This window comes from Hydra vulgaris, chromosome 10 (assembly GCF_038396675.1).
Source record: "Hydra vulgaris chromosome 10, alternate assembly HydraT2T_AEP".
NCBI lineage: Eukaryota > Metazoa > Cnidaria > Hydrozoa > Anthoathecata > Hydridae > Hydra > Hydra vulgaris.
The window spans coordinates 20985339-21000000 of record NC_088929.1 but is presented as its reverse complement, the minus strand read 5'-3'; the positions used below and the strand labels follow the sequence as shown (position 1 = coordinate 21000000).

Here is a 14662-nt window from a genome sequence, read left to right as displayed (position 1 = left end):
TGCACCAATCAACTTACATAACTTACAATAATAGTTTGTTAATTTTTTCAACATCTTCATTTCCAACAATGCTGCAAGCAACCACTATTAGAGTTGGAAGTTACTGGAAAAACTTTTAACAGACAACTTAAAATATTGCAAATTATATGAATTCGGAATACAAGATGAAGGAAGCGAATTCCAAAGGATTGCTGTTTGAGGAAAAAAACTAGATGAATAAGAATTTTTATAGCACTTAGAAACAGTCACAGTAAAAGGATGAGAATTAATTGAATGACAAGTAACACTAGAATGAATTTTAGTAAATGGCACAAGAGGTGCTAGCTCTTTAGAGCAGTGCTCATTATAGTATTATGGTATTTATAGAAAAGAGAAAGAGAAGCAACATTATGACAATGTTATAATGGTTGGAGGTTGGCTGCAAGAGCAGGTCCAACTATTTTTACAATGCATTTTTCACCTTGTCTAAAAGAGAAAGGGCATCATAGGAAGATCTGCTCCAGATATGGCAACAGTATTCCATACATAGGATGAATTTGAGATTTATAGAGATAAAGAATAGAATCTTGAGTAAGAAAATGACGAGCATTATAAAGAGATGCAACCTTAGCAGATGCTAGTTTTGCAATCAATTTGATATATGGTTTTCAAGAAAGATCGGATGTAAGAGTTAATCCTAGAAGATAAAGCATTGATGATTCATTGAGTTCATCACCGTTCATTAATATAGGAAGATCTAGATTATTGTGATAACAGTTAACTGAAAAAAATTGAGTTTTATCTGAGTTCACCAGCCACAGAAAGCCCCATGCTGTAGCAGAAGTGAGATCTTTTTCAAGCTCAAATGCCTCCTCCAAGCAATCAGTGAGTGTTGGCTTCTTATCAAGACAAAAATAAATGGTAGTATCATCAGCAAACAATTCTTAGATGTGGGAGCTCTTAGATGTGCCACCTTAGATGTGAGAATTTCAGAAAGATTGTTGATGTAAATCAAAAAGAGTATAGGGCCAAGGATAGAACCTTGAGGAACCCTAAAGTTACAGGATATGAAGAAGAGTGCTGTCCATCAAGGACAAGATTTATGCTACGATTAGTTCATAATTAGACTTGTGAAATCTCTCTTTTTTTCACATATTATTATTATTATGTTATCACTTTCAAAACTAATAGTTGTTAGATTTTCTTTTTTTTATCTTCTAAAATTAAAAGAAAAAACAAATCACTAATTTTTTTATCATCAGCATCTAGTTTTTATAATCTGAGCAAACAGCATAATATTTAATTTAGAATTTAATTAAAATGTTTGTTTTTCAGTTTTTGTTTAGACTTAAAATAAAATATTTTTATTTTGCTGTTATGTTTTTAAATTAATTTGTTCAGAATTCAAATAAAATTTTGTTTTTGCTGTTTTTATTTTAATTATTTTAGTTAAAATTTAAATGAAGCTTTTGTTTTGTCATTTTTATTTTGACTATTTATTAAAAAAATTAAGTATTACAGTTGTTTGCCAGGGTTTTTTTTATTAATTTTATTCAGAATTTAAATAAAAAACTGACTCTAATTCTGAGGACTGAGTAATTGCTTCTGAGGACTGGCAATTGCTTTTTTTAAATTACAAAGATTTTTTTTACAAAAAAATCAACATTTTTATATGTTGATTATATTATATGTAACATTACTATATGCAGGTATTAGTGATGTACAGGTAAGTTTTACAATAACAACAGGAAATAGTCCACATCTAATCAAAATGCCTAAAATAAAAAGAAGAAAAAATTTAAAGCTACACTATTAATACCATGTGTACTTTGTGAAAAAAATTATGAATAAGGTATGAATGGCTTGCATCATAAGTAGACTGGATTCTAGAGTTGGACTTGCTAGTAAATAGATTAAAACAAGTTGACATTTTGACAATATTGGAAATTTGTAACCAGTAATAATTCTTAAAGTAAAAAAGTTTATTGAAAATAGTTTTAGCTTGTTCAGTTTACTTTTTTTCTTTTTTCTTTTTGACATTTTGCTTCAACTTTTCCAAAATGTCATGTTTATATAAGAAAATGGTATTATGGCAACCGCTAAAGCGTGGAACCATTGGGATTAAAAAATTATTAAAATTGAATTATCACTATTGAGTGGTTATATATAATTGCACCTAATAATAATGAATAATATTATATATAAGTGCGCTTATATATAGAATGAAAGACTAAAAACTTTACATCAATAAACTATTTGCACTAGACATCATTAGCAAAGCCTTGGAGGCCTCTGGCCAAATACCATATTTGGATAAAGTTTTGCAATCCATAGCATCTCAACAACATACTAAACTGTACCATGGGAGGTTCCTGGTCTTTCCTAAAGGTCTTTCATAAAAACAATCATGTGTATTTAAGTAAGATCAAATTGCTGCACTAGTTTTTTTTTAATTAAATTTAATAGATGGTTTTGAACTATTTTAGTATTACATTTCCAGTTATAAATAAGCTTTCGTTATTTTTTTATTTTTTTAAAAGAAAAATTAACGAGTTAAGAGAACAAAATTGGACAAGTTAAAAATCAAGACAAATATTGAATCATTAGACAGATATGGGACAAGTTTAAAATCAAGACAAATATTTAATCATTAGACATATATTAAGTCATCAGTTATTGTTTGTTAATATTCAAATTATACTACTAAAAGTCTAAAATTTCAGATCTATTTAATATAAAAGTAAAGTTTGTATGAGGAAACCAACCATTGTTCATTTTTTCTTACAAAATGAATAATGGTTGGTTGCCCAAAAAAAACAAATCTTGGAAATAATCATAGAGGCACTGATGTCCAGCATCTAGCTCAGCCTCTGTATATATTCATTTTTATGATTTTTTATTTTTATTTTCATGTGCAATGAAGTGTATATTCATCAAATAAGTTAATAAAAAATAGGTAAAGCAGAGTGTACAGTCCCAGCTAGCACACTACTTTGGCCCAATGTTAAAAAATCATTGAAATCTATGGGCCAACATTTTATTAACGTTGGACCAATGTGATGTTATTGCTCGGAGTTAATGGTCATTGGGTCATCATGTTTTTTTTATTATATTGTTAGCACTAATGTTTCTTCAAACTCATTAATATTCACAACTTTTCATAATTGTTTACAACATTACCAATATTTATGTTGGCAACACTATTATGTTGCTAACAGCACTGTATTTTGTAGCTTTGACAGATATGAAATTTGAATTGACAGTTACAACAGTTGTATATTTTATTGCTACTTCAAATATGTAGTTACTTCGGTTGAATATTTTATTGTTACTTCAACTATGTAGTTACTTCAGTTGAATATTTTATTGTTACTTCAACTATGTAGTTACTTCAGTTGAATATTTTATTGTACCTTCAACTATGTAGTTACTTCGGTTGAATATTTTATTGCTACTTCAACTATGTAGTTACTTCAGTTGTATATTTTGTTACTTCAACTATGTAGTTACTTCAGTTGTATATTTTATTGTTACTTCAACTATGTAGTTACTTCAGTTGTATATTTTATTGCTACTTTAACTATAAGTTTATTATAACTCTTTAAATTAATGTAACTCTTTATTAAATGTAAAAACTTAAAAAAGAACTGATGGTAAAAGAGTAGTATTATTAAACTTTTGTCATCAGCAATATTTTTTTTGTTTTGTCAAAAGCCCTTATGTTAAAAATTGTTTGATTGTGCAATTATACTATGTTTGGTATAAATAGTTAATACTTTTAATTATTTAATTTTAACTATTGATTTAATAGATTTATATATATATTGAGATTTATAATTTTTATAAGTATAATTATTAAAAATTGTAAGATAATTATTTAAATAATCAAGTTTATAAAAAATAGTTGAAATATTATTTTAGCTGTTAAAAAACAAAAAAGAAGGAAAGTGTTTCGAAGATTTTAATGAGCAGCCAATAAATTTTTCACCAACGTATAAATATGATTTAAATTCGAGTAATTTCGATTCAAGGTAAGAACATTATTAAAACAATTTTTATGACTTTAAATACCCAAATAATCTAAATACAATTCATATTTTACACTCTACTTGTAAATAGTTGAATAAAAATTGCTAGTCTTCTCCATGTCTGGCAAAAAATATCCCCTCTTCCAATGTGTTTTTTTATGTTCAGTGAGTGATAATTATCTTGGTGCTCGCATAGCTGTATATTCTATAGTTCTAAGCAGCTATTCCACCACCTATACACATGATAAAAGAGCTCTATAGAAAAAGGATAACTAATTTGTAACACATGTGTTAAAGTAGGCGTTCCCAACCAGTGGTTCTGGACCCCTGGGGGTCCATGAGATTATTTTGAGAATTTCAAGAGATTACTTAAAACACAACGAGCAAAACAAAAAAAAATTTAAATACTCTGAGAGCAAATAAGTCAGTGAAAAGTTAATCTGTTTCAGTGAAAGGCTGCTTGACACGAGTGGACCAGTGATGATTTATCTCCACTAAGAAAGTTCATATAAGTAAATAAAAATGATCAAATCAATTTCTACAAAAAACACATTGGAAGATATGAAAAAGAAGTTGCAAATGAAATGAATTTTTTTATGAAATAAAATTGCAAATGAAATTAGTTTTTACATGAAACTGTTTGCTTAAATTAGACTGCAAATCTTTTTAAATTGTGGTCAGAAAATGTAAAACATTATCCTAATAGAACTTGCTAAATTTTTCTTATCCAATAGAATCTTTCCAATAGAATATCACCTTTTTTAAATCCAAGACCAGACTGGGTTAAGTAATTTAAATGTATGAAAGTTATACAAAGTAATCTCAGCAATCTAAACAGTTTCTAATTCTACCCAACAGGTTTACTCTAAGCAAGTTAAAATTAAATCTAATGTTTTGATTAGTTGTACATGATTTTTAATAACTTCCTGTTATTAATACTATCTAATATCTGTTATATCTATAGTAGATATTTTATTAATATTTACTTTTATCTGTTATATAGTTAAAAATGTCTTAGTTTCTGTGTTAGCTCATAAGTTAATATATATTTATGTTTGTGTTCTGGGTTAACTTACTTTATATGTATATTTGTGTTCTGTCTAAACCTCTAGAATAGATCTCACTCACCTGTAAGTTACTGTTTGTAAACTTTTTATTAGAAATGGTGCTAGCTCACCTGTAACTTATAATGCATGTATGTTTGTGTTCTATCTGAAACTTTTGCATGGTGTTAGCTCAGAAGTAGCTACTTTTAACTAGTTCAGATCCAGTTCAGAATCATTATGATTATCTTGCTACTGGTAACATATAATCAGTACAACCTGCTAAATGTATTTCTGCTTTGCAGGATTTTCTTTTTTAGGCAAAGGCCTGGACAACAAAAGGTTTACTTCTAAGATAGTGTCTTGATAAAAATACTCATTTTGGGCAAATATTAACTGCATCCTGCTACTATCTTGTAGCCTTTCTAAGCAATAACTTTACGGGTAAGTAGAATAATTCTGTTGACGAAACTGGTACCCCTTCTTTATCTATTAGGCTCGTGTTAACGTAAATCTGTGTCAAGAAGATCCAGTATTCATTATTCTAGGCAGTAAACAATGTAAAACATTGTTTCCTGCCTAGAATAATGAATACTGTATCTTCTTGAGTCTTTGAGAGATTTTTGCTTGTGTTTCCCTGATAGTGGTGAATGTTGCATATAAATGGCATTTCTGTTAATGCTTTTGGTGTGCATGATTGAAGCCACATAAGGAGACCTTTGTTATGACTTTAGGTTCATTAGTGGGACTGAGGCAATTGTATAGCCTCATTTGCATAACCACAAAATCTCAATTGCATAACCACATTTGTTTGGGGTGTCATGCATTATCTATGACTGTTCTCAAAAAACTTCAAACATGACTAAAGTATCTGAAAACATGACTAAAGTATCTGAAAATATTAAACATAAACCACCACCAAGTTGTTTGATCTTTTAAAAGTATTTGTTGTTTTTGAAGTAACTTTTCATCAGTTGAATCTCCTGCAAAATTCATCAGATTTACTTGTTCTTTATGAGACTAATTTAAATTTGGCTGTTTCATCTTTAGATCTCAGTGCTGGCGGTTATTATCCTTTTATTTTTAAAGATGCCAATTGTCACATGTTTGGCCTGCAGTTATGCATCATTTCACCTATTTGTTGCAAAATCAAGTTTTAATCATCTTATTATTCTTTTATGTGTTTTTGTTTAAAACTTTTTCACTTGATCATCTTTCTCTTTGTTCTTTTTTGTTCTTCTTCATGTTAACCACACTGAACAGCTTGGCTCTAACACCACTGATTCTGCTGAAACCAAAGCTCATAACTTTTATTTTAATCTCTTATTCCGATAATTATTTTTTGACTCGTTTTCCAGGCAACCTTAATCACTTAACTTCACTTCTTAATTTGTGTCTTCTTTGTGTTTTCTCCTTAAGGTGGTTCTTCTTGTTCTCATTCAGGTGGTTAGGATCATGCTATGATCTCTCAAAATCTTTTGTCTGATACTTCTTCTTGCACTACCAAAAGTATTACCAAAGTATTACACTATTACCCTACTATACCTATATATACTATACCTATTATCCCTACTGTTACCAAAAAGCTGACTGTCTAAAAAAGTCTAACATTCTATCTCTTATCTTGATTCAATCTGATCTTGTTACCTCTCTTCTATCTTAAGATAAGACTGAACTATTTGTAAAGTAATAATATACAAACAGTTCAGCCTCGCTCTTTTTGTCATTTCAAAAAAACAGTTCAATGCATTTTTAAACATTTAAATTACTTTGGCTTCCATTGCTAAAGTTATTTCTCTATTAAACTCATCTATTGCTTGTGTTCCAGACAGCATTTCTATCATAGTCTTACAAAAGTGTACTCTCTTCATTACTTTCTAAACTATTTAATAAATGCTTAATTAACAAAAAAAAATTTTTTTGCTGCCTGCTGGAAAATGACATCTGTGGTTCCAATTTTCAAAAAAAATCTGGAGAACGCTCTATTTTTAATTAAAATCTAATCCTGAGTCAAATAATCCTCTGACAATCAATACAGATTTTTCTCATTCTTGTTTCGCTGACTTGTTAATTGTTATAGCTGAAAGGTTCTATCATGCATTTGATAAAGGCTAGCAGGGCAAGAGCTGTTACTCTAAACATATTAAAGGCTTTCCATTAAGTCTGGTATGCTGGTCCTCTCCATAAAGTTGCTTTATATGGTGTATCTGGGAAAGTTTTTGAGATTATTAAATCATTTTTTTCTAACTGCAGTATTAAAATCATCCTCAAAGGCTAACTACTCTTCTTCATTTCTAGTAACTTCTGGGACAAAAGGTTCTATCCTTAGTTCTGTATTGTTTCTCATTGGTTTTTCTGACTATTTTACATCTGAATCACAATCCTTGTTATGATATTTTGTTGTGTAACAAAAAATTAGAACACTAATAAACGTAACTTTAAAAGTTAAATTGTGTAATCATTAGTGTATTTTAAAGTACTGTGTTATAATCAAATTTAAATTTATATCGCATTAAAAATTATTTAAACAAATATTAAAAAAATTACTCATGAAATCTAAATTCAGTATTTGAAAAAGTTTATATTTCCTTATTAATTTATTTCTTATAACGGTCTATGACAAAATCTTTTGTTTGTTTATAGCAATTTTTTTTACATATTTAATGAACTTTTTTTAATAAAAATTTTAAACAATTTATAGATAGATTTTATCAGTAAGATGCTTTAAACATGTTTTATGCTCATAAATAAATTGCAACAAAAGAACTTTACACAATATTGAATTATTAGGAAATACAAAAATTTAAATCCGTTGGTAAAAAGAATTTTCTTAAACATTTTTTTTTTCACATTTCACACATTTTAATCTATGATGACTTTTTCTTTAATGTTGCAAAACTATTTTACATTCCTTTAAAACTTTATATTATATGTTTTACTAACTATTTTACATTCCTTCATACTTGATGTAGTTAAGGCAATTTGCAAATTATTCGAATTCTATTAGTATGATTTTATAAGCGTATTATGTCCAAACAAAAGCTTTAGGTGTCATAATTTTTTTGCTTCAGGTTTTTTAAATATTTGAAGAAACTTTTCTTTTTTATATGTAACAAATCAAATTTTTATATTCAAATCCTTTTTACTACCCCTAATAGTGAATCTAACGATCACTAATTTGGAGTCTTTATATCACTTTCGCACTAACTTTCGCTTTAGATCACTTTCGCGCTAATATGAATTTAGTTAGAATCTTTTGAAAAAGTGCCTTAATTTACTATAGATCCTAGTTCTAATTGGTTCTGACATATATTAACTATATATAGTTGTCAAAATACAAAATTTGTATCAATTTTCACAAAAAATACTAGAATTCTGACCAAGAAAGAGCTTATAATTAAGAAAAATTGCCAATAAACGATCAGAGTAAATCATATTATTAAACTATGGTGTTCCTTTTACCTAAAAAACGTATTTCTTTATAATTTTAAAAAAAAAAATCTTCGGTCTAGGTTTTTTCGCTATAAACATTTACATTTTATGATAACACAAAATTTATCATTTTAATTTTTTTTGTCTTTTCATAATTCACAGACCTGATCATTTAATGGAAATATGTCACAGTCAACAAAATATCAGACAGACGCTATAATATTTTAAAATTGCCTTAGCTACACCGAGTAACTAAATTAAAATTTTTATTCTCAAAATCTAATTTTAATTTAAAGTCTTTTAATTTAAAAAAAATATATATTTAATAATCAATTTCTTTAACAAAAAAAATCACAGTTGCGGTTAAATGCTTTTTTTTATGACAATGTTTTCTGAATAAGCGTCACATAAACAATATTAAAACATTTTAACAATATTAAAAGATTTATTTGAATATTCTTAGATAAAAAAGTTTTTGCTTAACCTAAAATTGCTGAATGTGTAGGCAAATTACCATTTCTTATGTAAAATGGGAGCTGCATAATTTTAACTTAATTTTGTCAACAAATTTGCATGTTGAAATTTAAGTAAAAATAAATTATGCTGCAATAAAGGTTTTCTGATATCCAAAAATTGAAAAAAATAGTTTTTTCTAACTATTATAAAATTAATATACTTTTTAATTTGTTTACCATTTAATATGACTTAAAAATTAAATGGACCTTGTTTAAACATTTATTTATTTTATTGCAACTTTATTATATTAGTATCAAATAGCTTTACCTACAACAAGGATATAATGTAAAATTAATACTGCATCATCAAAGTTTTTAATTATATCATTAGCATATAACCAAATAATGTTGCACAATTATTATTACGTATTGATGAAAACTTATCAAGACATTTCGCTAGCTTTATGTATTGTGCATATATTTTACAGCTTAAAGCAAAGAACCCCTGCTTACACTGACAGAATATTTTGGCGTGAAAAAACAGAAGAAGTACTTAGTATGGAACAATCAATGTATTTAAGCCATATGGCATATGAAACTAGCGATCATAAACCAATTAGTGCTGAGTTTGTTGTGCAGATACCAGTAAGTTTGTTTTGCTAATACCTGTTTATAACTTTAATTTGAATCAATAATTTATGTCTTAACTAAGATTTTAGTTTAAAAGGTCTTCAGTCCTAATTATTTTAAATACTCTGAGATTACGCAACAAGTATTATTACTTAAAAACATGTTTACTTTGAATATGTGTAATCCATAAAAGAATATTTTTATTAACCATATCATTTATCATTTAGTTAACTGAGATAAAATCTTTTATGTTTAAGTCAGTTATTGTTATCTTTTGTTTTGTATTAAATCACTTATCATCATCTTCTGTACCATACCAAATTGTGTATTGTCATCATCTGTACAACATCAAATCATGTTACATCATTTTTTATAATGGATCAAATCATTTATTTTTATCTATATTATTTCAAATCATGTATATCTTCTGCACAACTTATTTGGAACAATTCACAATTATATACCAAAAACATTTTAAAACATCATTTTAATTTATTTTATATAAATTATTAGGAAGTTTTCCAGCAACCACTCCTTACAATTGCATTGTATTTTATATATTAATAAATATTATATTATATATTATAGTATTATATATAATCAATAATATTTTTTTACAATTTAGCAATAATTTTTATTTAATAAAAATTCTTAGTTAAGTTAATTTATTAATAGAGGTTGATCAGGAATGCTCTTCTGATCTCAGGATCCCCTCTTCTGATATTGATCAGAATTCCTTTTTTTTTTTACATTTTCTACTTATTGCTGTACCAGCAAAACATTAGTTTTTTAAACATTAGTGGTTCTTTATTATATTGCTGTACCTGCAAAACATTAGTGGTTCTTTATTATAGCATAAGAATTTTTTTTAAATATAAGAATGTTAAACAATGAACTGTCGAAGACAACTGAATAATCAAGATGAATAATAGTCAACTTGTAATGTAAAAGTGCCTTTCATTGCATTTTGAAATTTACTTAAAGGCCAATTTAAAGGTGTGACTTCCAAAATGTATTGAGGCCTTTAATTGTGGTTAGGGTATATTTTTAATAATGTCTGGGTGTATGTAGTGTAGAGTAGTGTAGCCAATGGTATAAATCTCTACCTGGGTATGCTTTTTTTAATTTTCTGATCATTATGTTTGCTGCTGCAACCACATGATTGACTTGTGACTTAAGTTTTAAGATTGTTTGATGCAAAAACAACCAGGTCATGGCTGTTTTATCAAACATGCTTATAAGTAGAGACAATTGAATTGGTATTTTTTAAAAGGACGGGTTTGCTTAAAGCCCATCTTTTTCTAATGAATTTTTCTAATAGAGAACTTTTGTTATTTCTAAAATATTCATGCAAGATTAACATGCTCTTTAATAAATTATAACTTTTGTTAGTTTTAATTAATGTTTGAAATTAAAAAAAATGTTAAAATTAATGTTTAAAATTTAAAAAAACTTGCCCTTTTAAAAAGAATCGAAATTTTTAGTAAGCAAATTAATTTAAAACTCTTAAAGAACCGCAACTTTAAAACAATGTTTTAATATGTAAGAAATCAATATAATACATAAATATAAAGTAATGGCTAAATTTGCTATCTGTAAGCATTAAGTCCAAGCTTTTTATTCCCATTCTTCCTCTGTCACTATCACAGAGATCTTTACAGGCAGTAGTTGGCCTGGATTACAGCTTGTTATAAAACTCATTAAATTCTTCAGAAATAAATACTCTTAGTTTAGTAAGGTCTTCCACCTTCACCTTTTTTCACCACCTTTTTTAACCTGTGACCTGTTTAGTGTAACCTGTTTAGTGTAACCTGGCCACTCAGGTAAGCCAAACTATTCACCTGTGTTACAGCACCAGTATATTTAGCCATAAAAAAAGTATGACAGACCAAATCATTTTTAATGGTGAATGCCTTGATGAGGGCTTTTTTTATCATGGCCATATACAAAATGAAATAGGTGCTAATAGAAAAGTAAAATTTTCTTTCTTTTAGGGTATTTTTACCCTTTAGTTTCTGCAGAAACACTTTTTGTAATGTTTGGTGCTGTAATTCAGTTGCATCTACTATTTCTTTCACATTTTTTTTGAGGACACACTTAGACTAACCTAGTCTAAGTATTTGCTGGCTTATATTTAGGATTAGAGCAGGAATACTAGATATAAGTAAGGGATAAGCTAGATATAAGCCAGACAAAATAACTGGCCCAGGTATTTTGAATTATGCACTGATATAATATTTTGAATTATTAAGGATTTAATTTAAATATTCATTCAAAATGATCTATATGTATTGAAAAATTAAATTTTAAGTGCAAGTTAACTCAGGGTACTTTGGTAGAACTTCATTTTCCTTGTGATTGGTGTATAGTCTCATTAAAGGAGCTTGTTTAATCTTGTTATGCTTGTACTCAATTTTTTTCCTTTTCCTTGGACTATGAATATCATGATCCTCTGTAACAAAACTATTTATTATACTTAAAAAAACACATTAGCAATGCAAAACTTGACAGCCACAACTGTGGCAAATATTTAATTATTAGGCCACATAGAAGAGTAATTTTTTTTAAAAGGGCGTTTTTCAATTTGCCCTTTTAATAAAAAGAAAAGTTCTCAGCTGGCTTTACTTGTATAAGAAGATGACATTCAAATAATCTTTAAAAAGAAACTGAAGAAGATATCATCAAATAACACTAATCATTGAAAAAATAGATTTTGCCAAAAATGTCAAATCGACTCTTTTAAAAAACACTGATATAAAATATATCAGTGTTTTTTAAAATGTCGAAATATATTTTAAATGCACACGTTCATCATATTATAAACGGCAATCCATTAAAGCAGCCTTAGTGTAATAATTAGAGTTCTGGATTTAGAACTCTAACCACTACACTAGACTGGAGGTCCGTGGTTTGAAGCCGGGTCTGGCTATATATTAAGTATTGGTAAAAAAGGTGTGAACTTCCTGGTAAAATGCTATCAGTGGTGCTTTGTGATAAGACTGTCAGAACTTCTTGGAGCACCTAAAAAACTTTCAAAAAAAAATTCTCTAAAAAACAACTGCAACTACATTAATAAAAGTACTACTGATTCAATTGTACATTTGAAAACACTGATTCAACTGTACATTTGTGTTGTTTTTTATTGTGCAACAAAAAATAAAACAATAGCAAGAACATTTCCCTTATAAAATTTTACTTTAAGTTTTATAAAATGATAAAAAATACAATAAATAAAAAAGTATCCTTAAAAAAAATAATAAATCACTGCAAAAGCAAAACATTTTGGAACATGATGAGGACACAAATGAGAACATTTGAACACACAAATATTAAACAACTATACAAAAGTTCAATTAAATAGCTATGACTTGGACCGAATGTTTGAAGTTTCAAAAAGAAAAGTCATTCAAAAAATTATATTCGAATCTAGCTAATTCACAAAAATATTTTTTCAATAATGTTTTATAAAGTAATTGACCCACACTACACAATTTATTTTTTAAAAAAGCCTTTCGAAATTCTTTTCAAGAGTCTTTGATTATAAAGAGAGTTAGGACATATATAAAGATTAAACGCATTTTGATTTCTGCAAAATGTCAATGTAGCATAAATTTTTTTGTGTGGCATTTTTTTAAAAATTTTTTTAAATATTAGAAATAGAGAAAAAATTAACTTTTAAGATTCGAGATTCAATTTGCAAACATATAGATCACATGACTTAAATAAAGTACTATTAGGAATAACAAAATTTATTCAAGCAGCTAAATACACTTTACTTGCAAGTAGCTTTGACTAATTACCATGGAGACTACAACTTCAGGCACATATCAAAATACTGATACAAAAATGTATCAACAAAAGTCATAAGAAAAAATTTTTTTTAAGGTGGTCACTTAAACCTATTTTGTTAAGCAATCTAAAAGGTTTTACTTAAAGTCTGTACTTAAGTAACAACTTATAACATGATTACTAAATACACAAGCTTCAACAGCTATTTCTATTCAGTATTTAAAGTAGAGCCACAAGTGTTGCTACCTCGTTTTTGAAAGAATATTTCAGCAACCTGTGAAATTAGTATAGGTTTTATCACAAATGAAAAAGTGAAAAAATATTTGAAGCTTGATCAAAAGTAACCTCCAAATATTTTGGATTTAAAAATCTCCTTGCTACTTAATATCTATTTCCATTTAAAGATCTTAACTTCTGGAAAACAGGTTGTTGGAGTGAGAAGAAAAAACTTGATTTAAAGTAAAGTTTAAGAGATATACACATTTAAATGAATAATGTAGTTATGGCAAATATATTATAGTATAAAATAACCACAATAAAAATTATAAACCAAAACATAGCTTAAAAGTAAGTTTAATAATAAATATAATAAAATAAGTAAAATTAATGAGTTGAAAATATCTTTTATCTTTTAAATATAAAACTTATATGTAAATTTCTTTTAGGATAAAATTGTCATCCTTATTTTATAATGACAGTGATTTGTTCATCATTAACAACAATTATTCCAATCATATTTTATTATAATCATATATTATATAGGCTATGTTATCTATATCATATATTATAGGCTATGCTATCATCAACAGCTGTAGTAGAGTTTAAGTTTGAAGACTCTTATATTCCATGGACTTCAGAAGAAGTATGTATACATTTTTTTAATTACAATATATATATATGTATATCTATATATATATATATAAATATATATATATATATATATATATATATATATATATATATATATATATATATATATATATATATATATATTTAAACAACTTTAAAATGTATTCTACACAATAGAGTGCTCAATGTTCTTAAAAGAACAGAGCAATTATATATTAGTAGAAAATCACTTTACAAAAATTTTTTCATTTCAAAATGTATGTATATATATGTATGTATGTATGTATGTGAATATATATATATATATATATATATATATATATATATATATATATATATATATATATATATATATATATATATATATATATATATATATATATATGTATATATATATATATGTATGTATGTATGTATGTATGTGAATATATATATATATATATATATATATATATAT

General features: G+C 26.8%; 1 protein-coding gene across 1 annotated transcript in view; it reads left to right on the top strand.

Moving 5' to 3' along the window:
* The window catches only part of LOC101240090 (phosphatidylinositol 4,5-bisphosphate 5-phosphatase A), a 62541-nt gene that overhangs the window by 30364 nt on the left and 17515 nt on the right, over positions 1-14662 (top strand). Inside the window, exons 8-10 of the mRNA XM_065807480.1 lie at positions 3901-4010; positions 9426-9582; positions 14147-14218. Of these exons, the coding sequence (XP_065663552.1) occupies positions 3901-4010; positions 9426-9582; positions 14147-14218 (339 nt within the window). The remainder of the gene's footprint in view (positions 1-3900; positions 4011-9425; positions 9583-14146; positions 14219-14662) is intronic.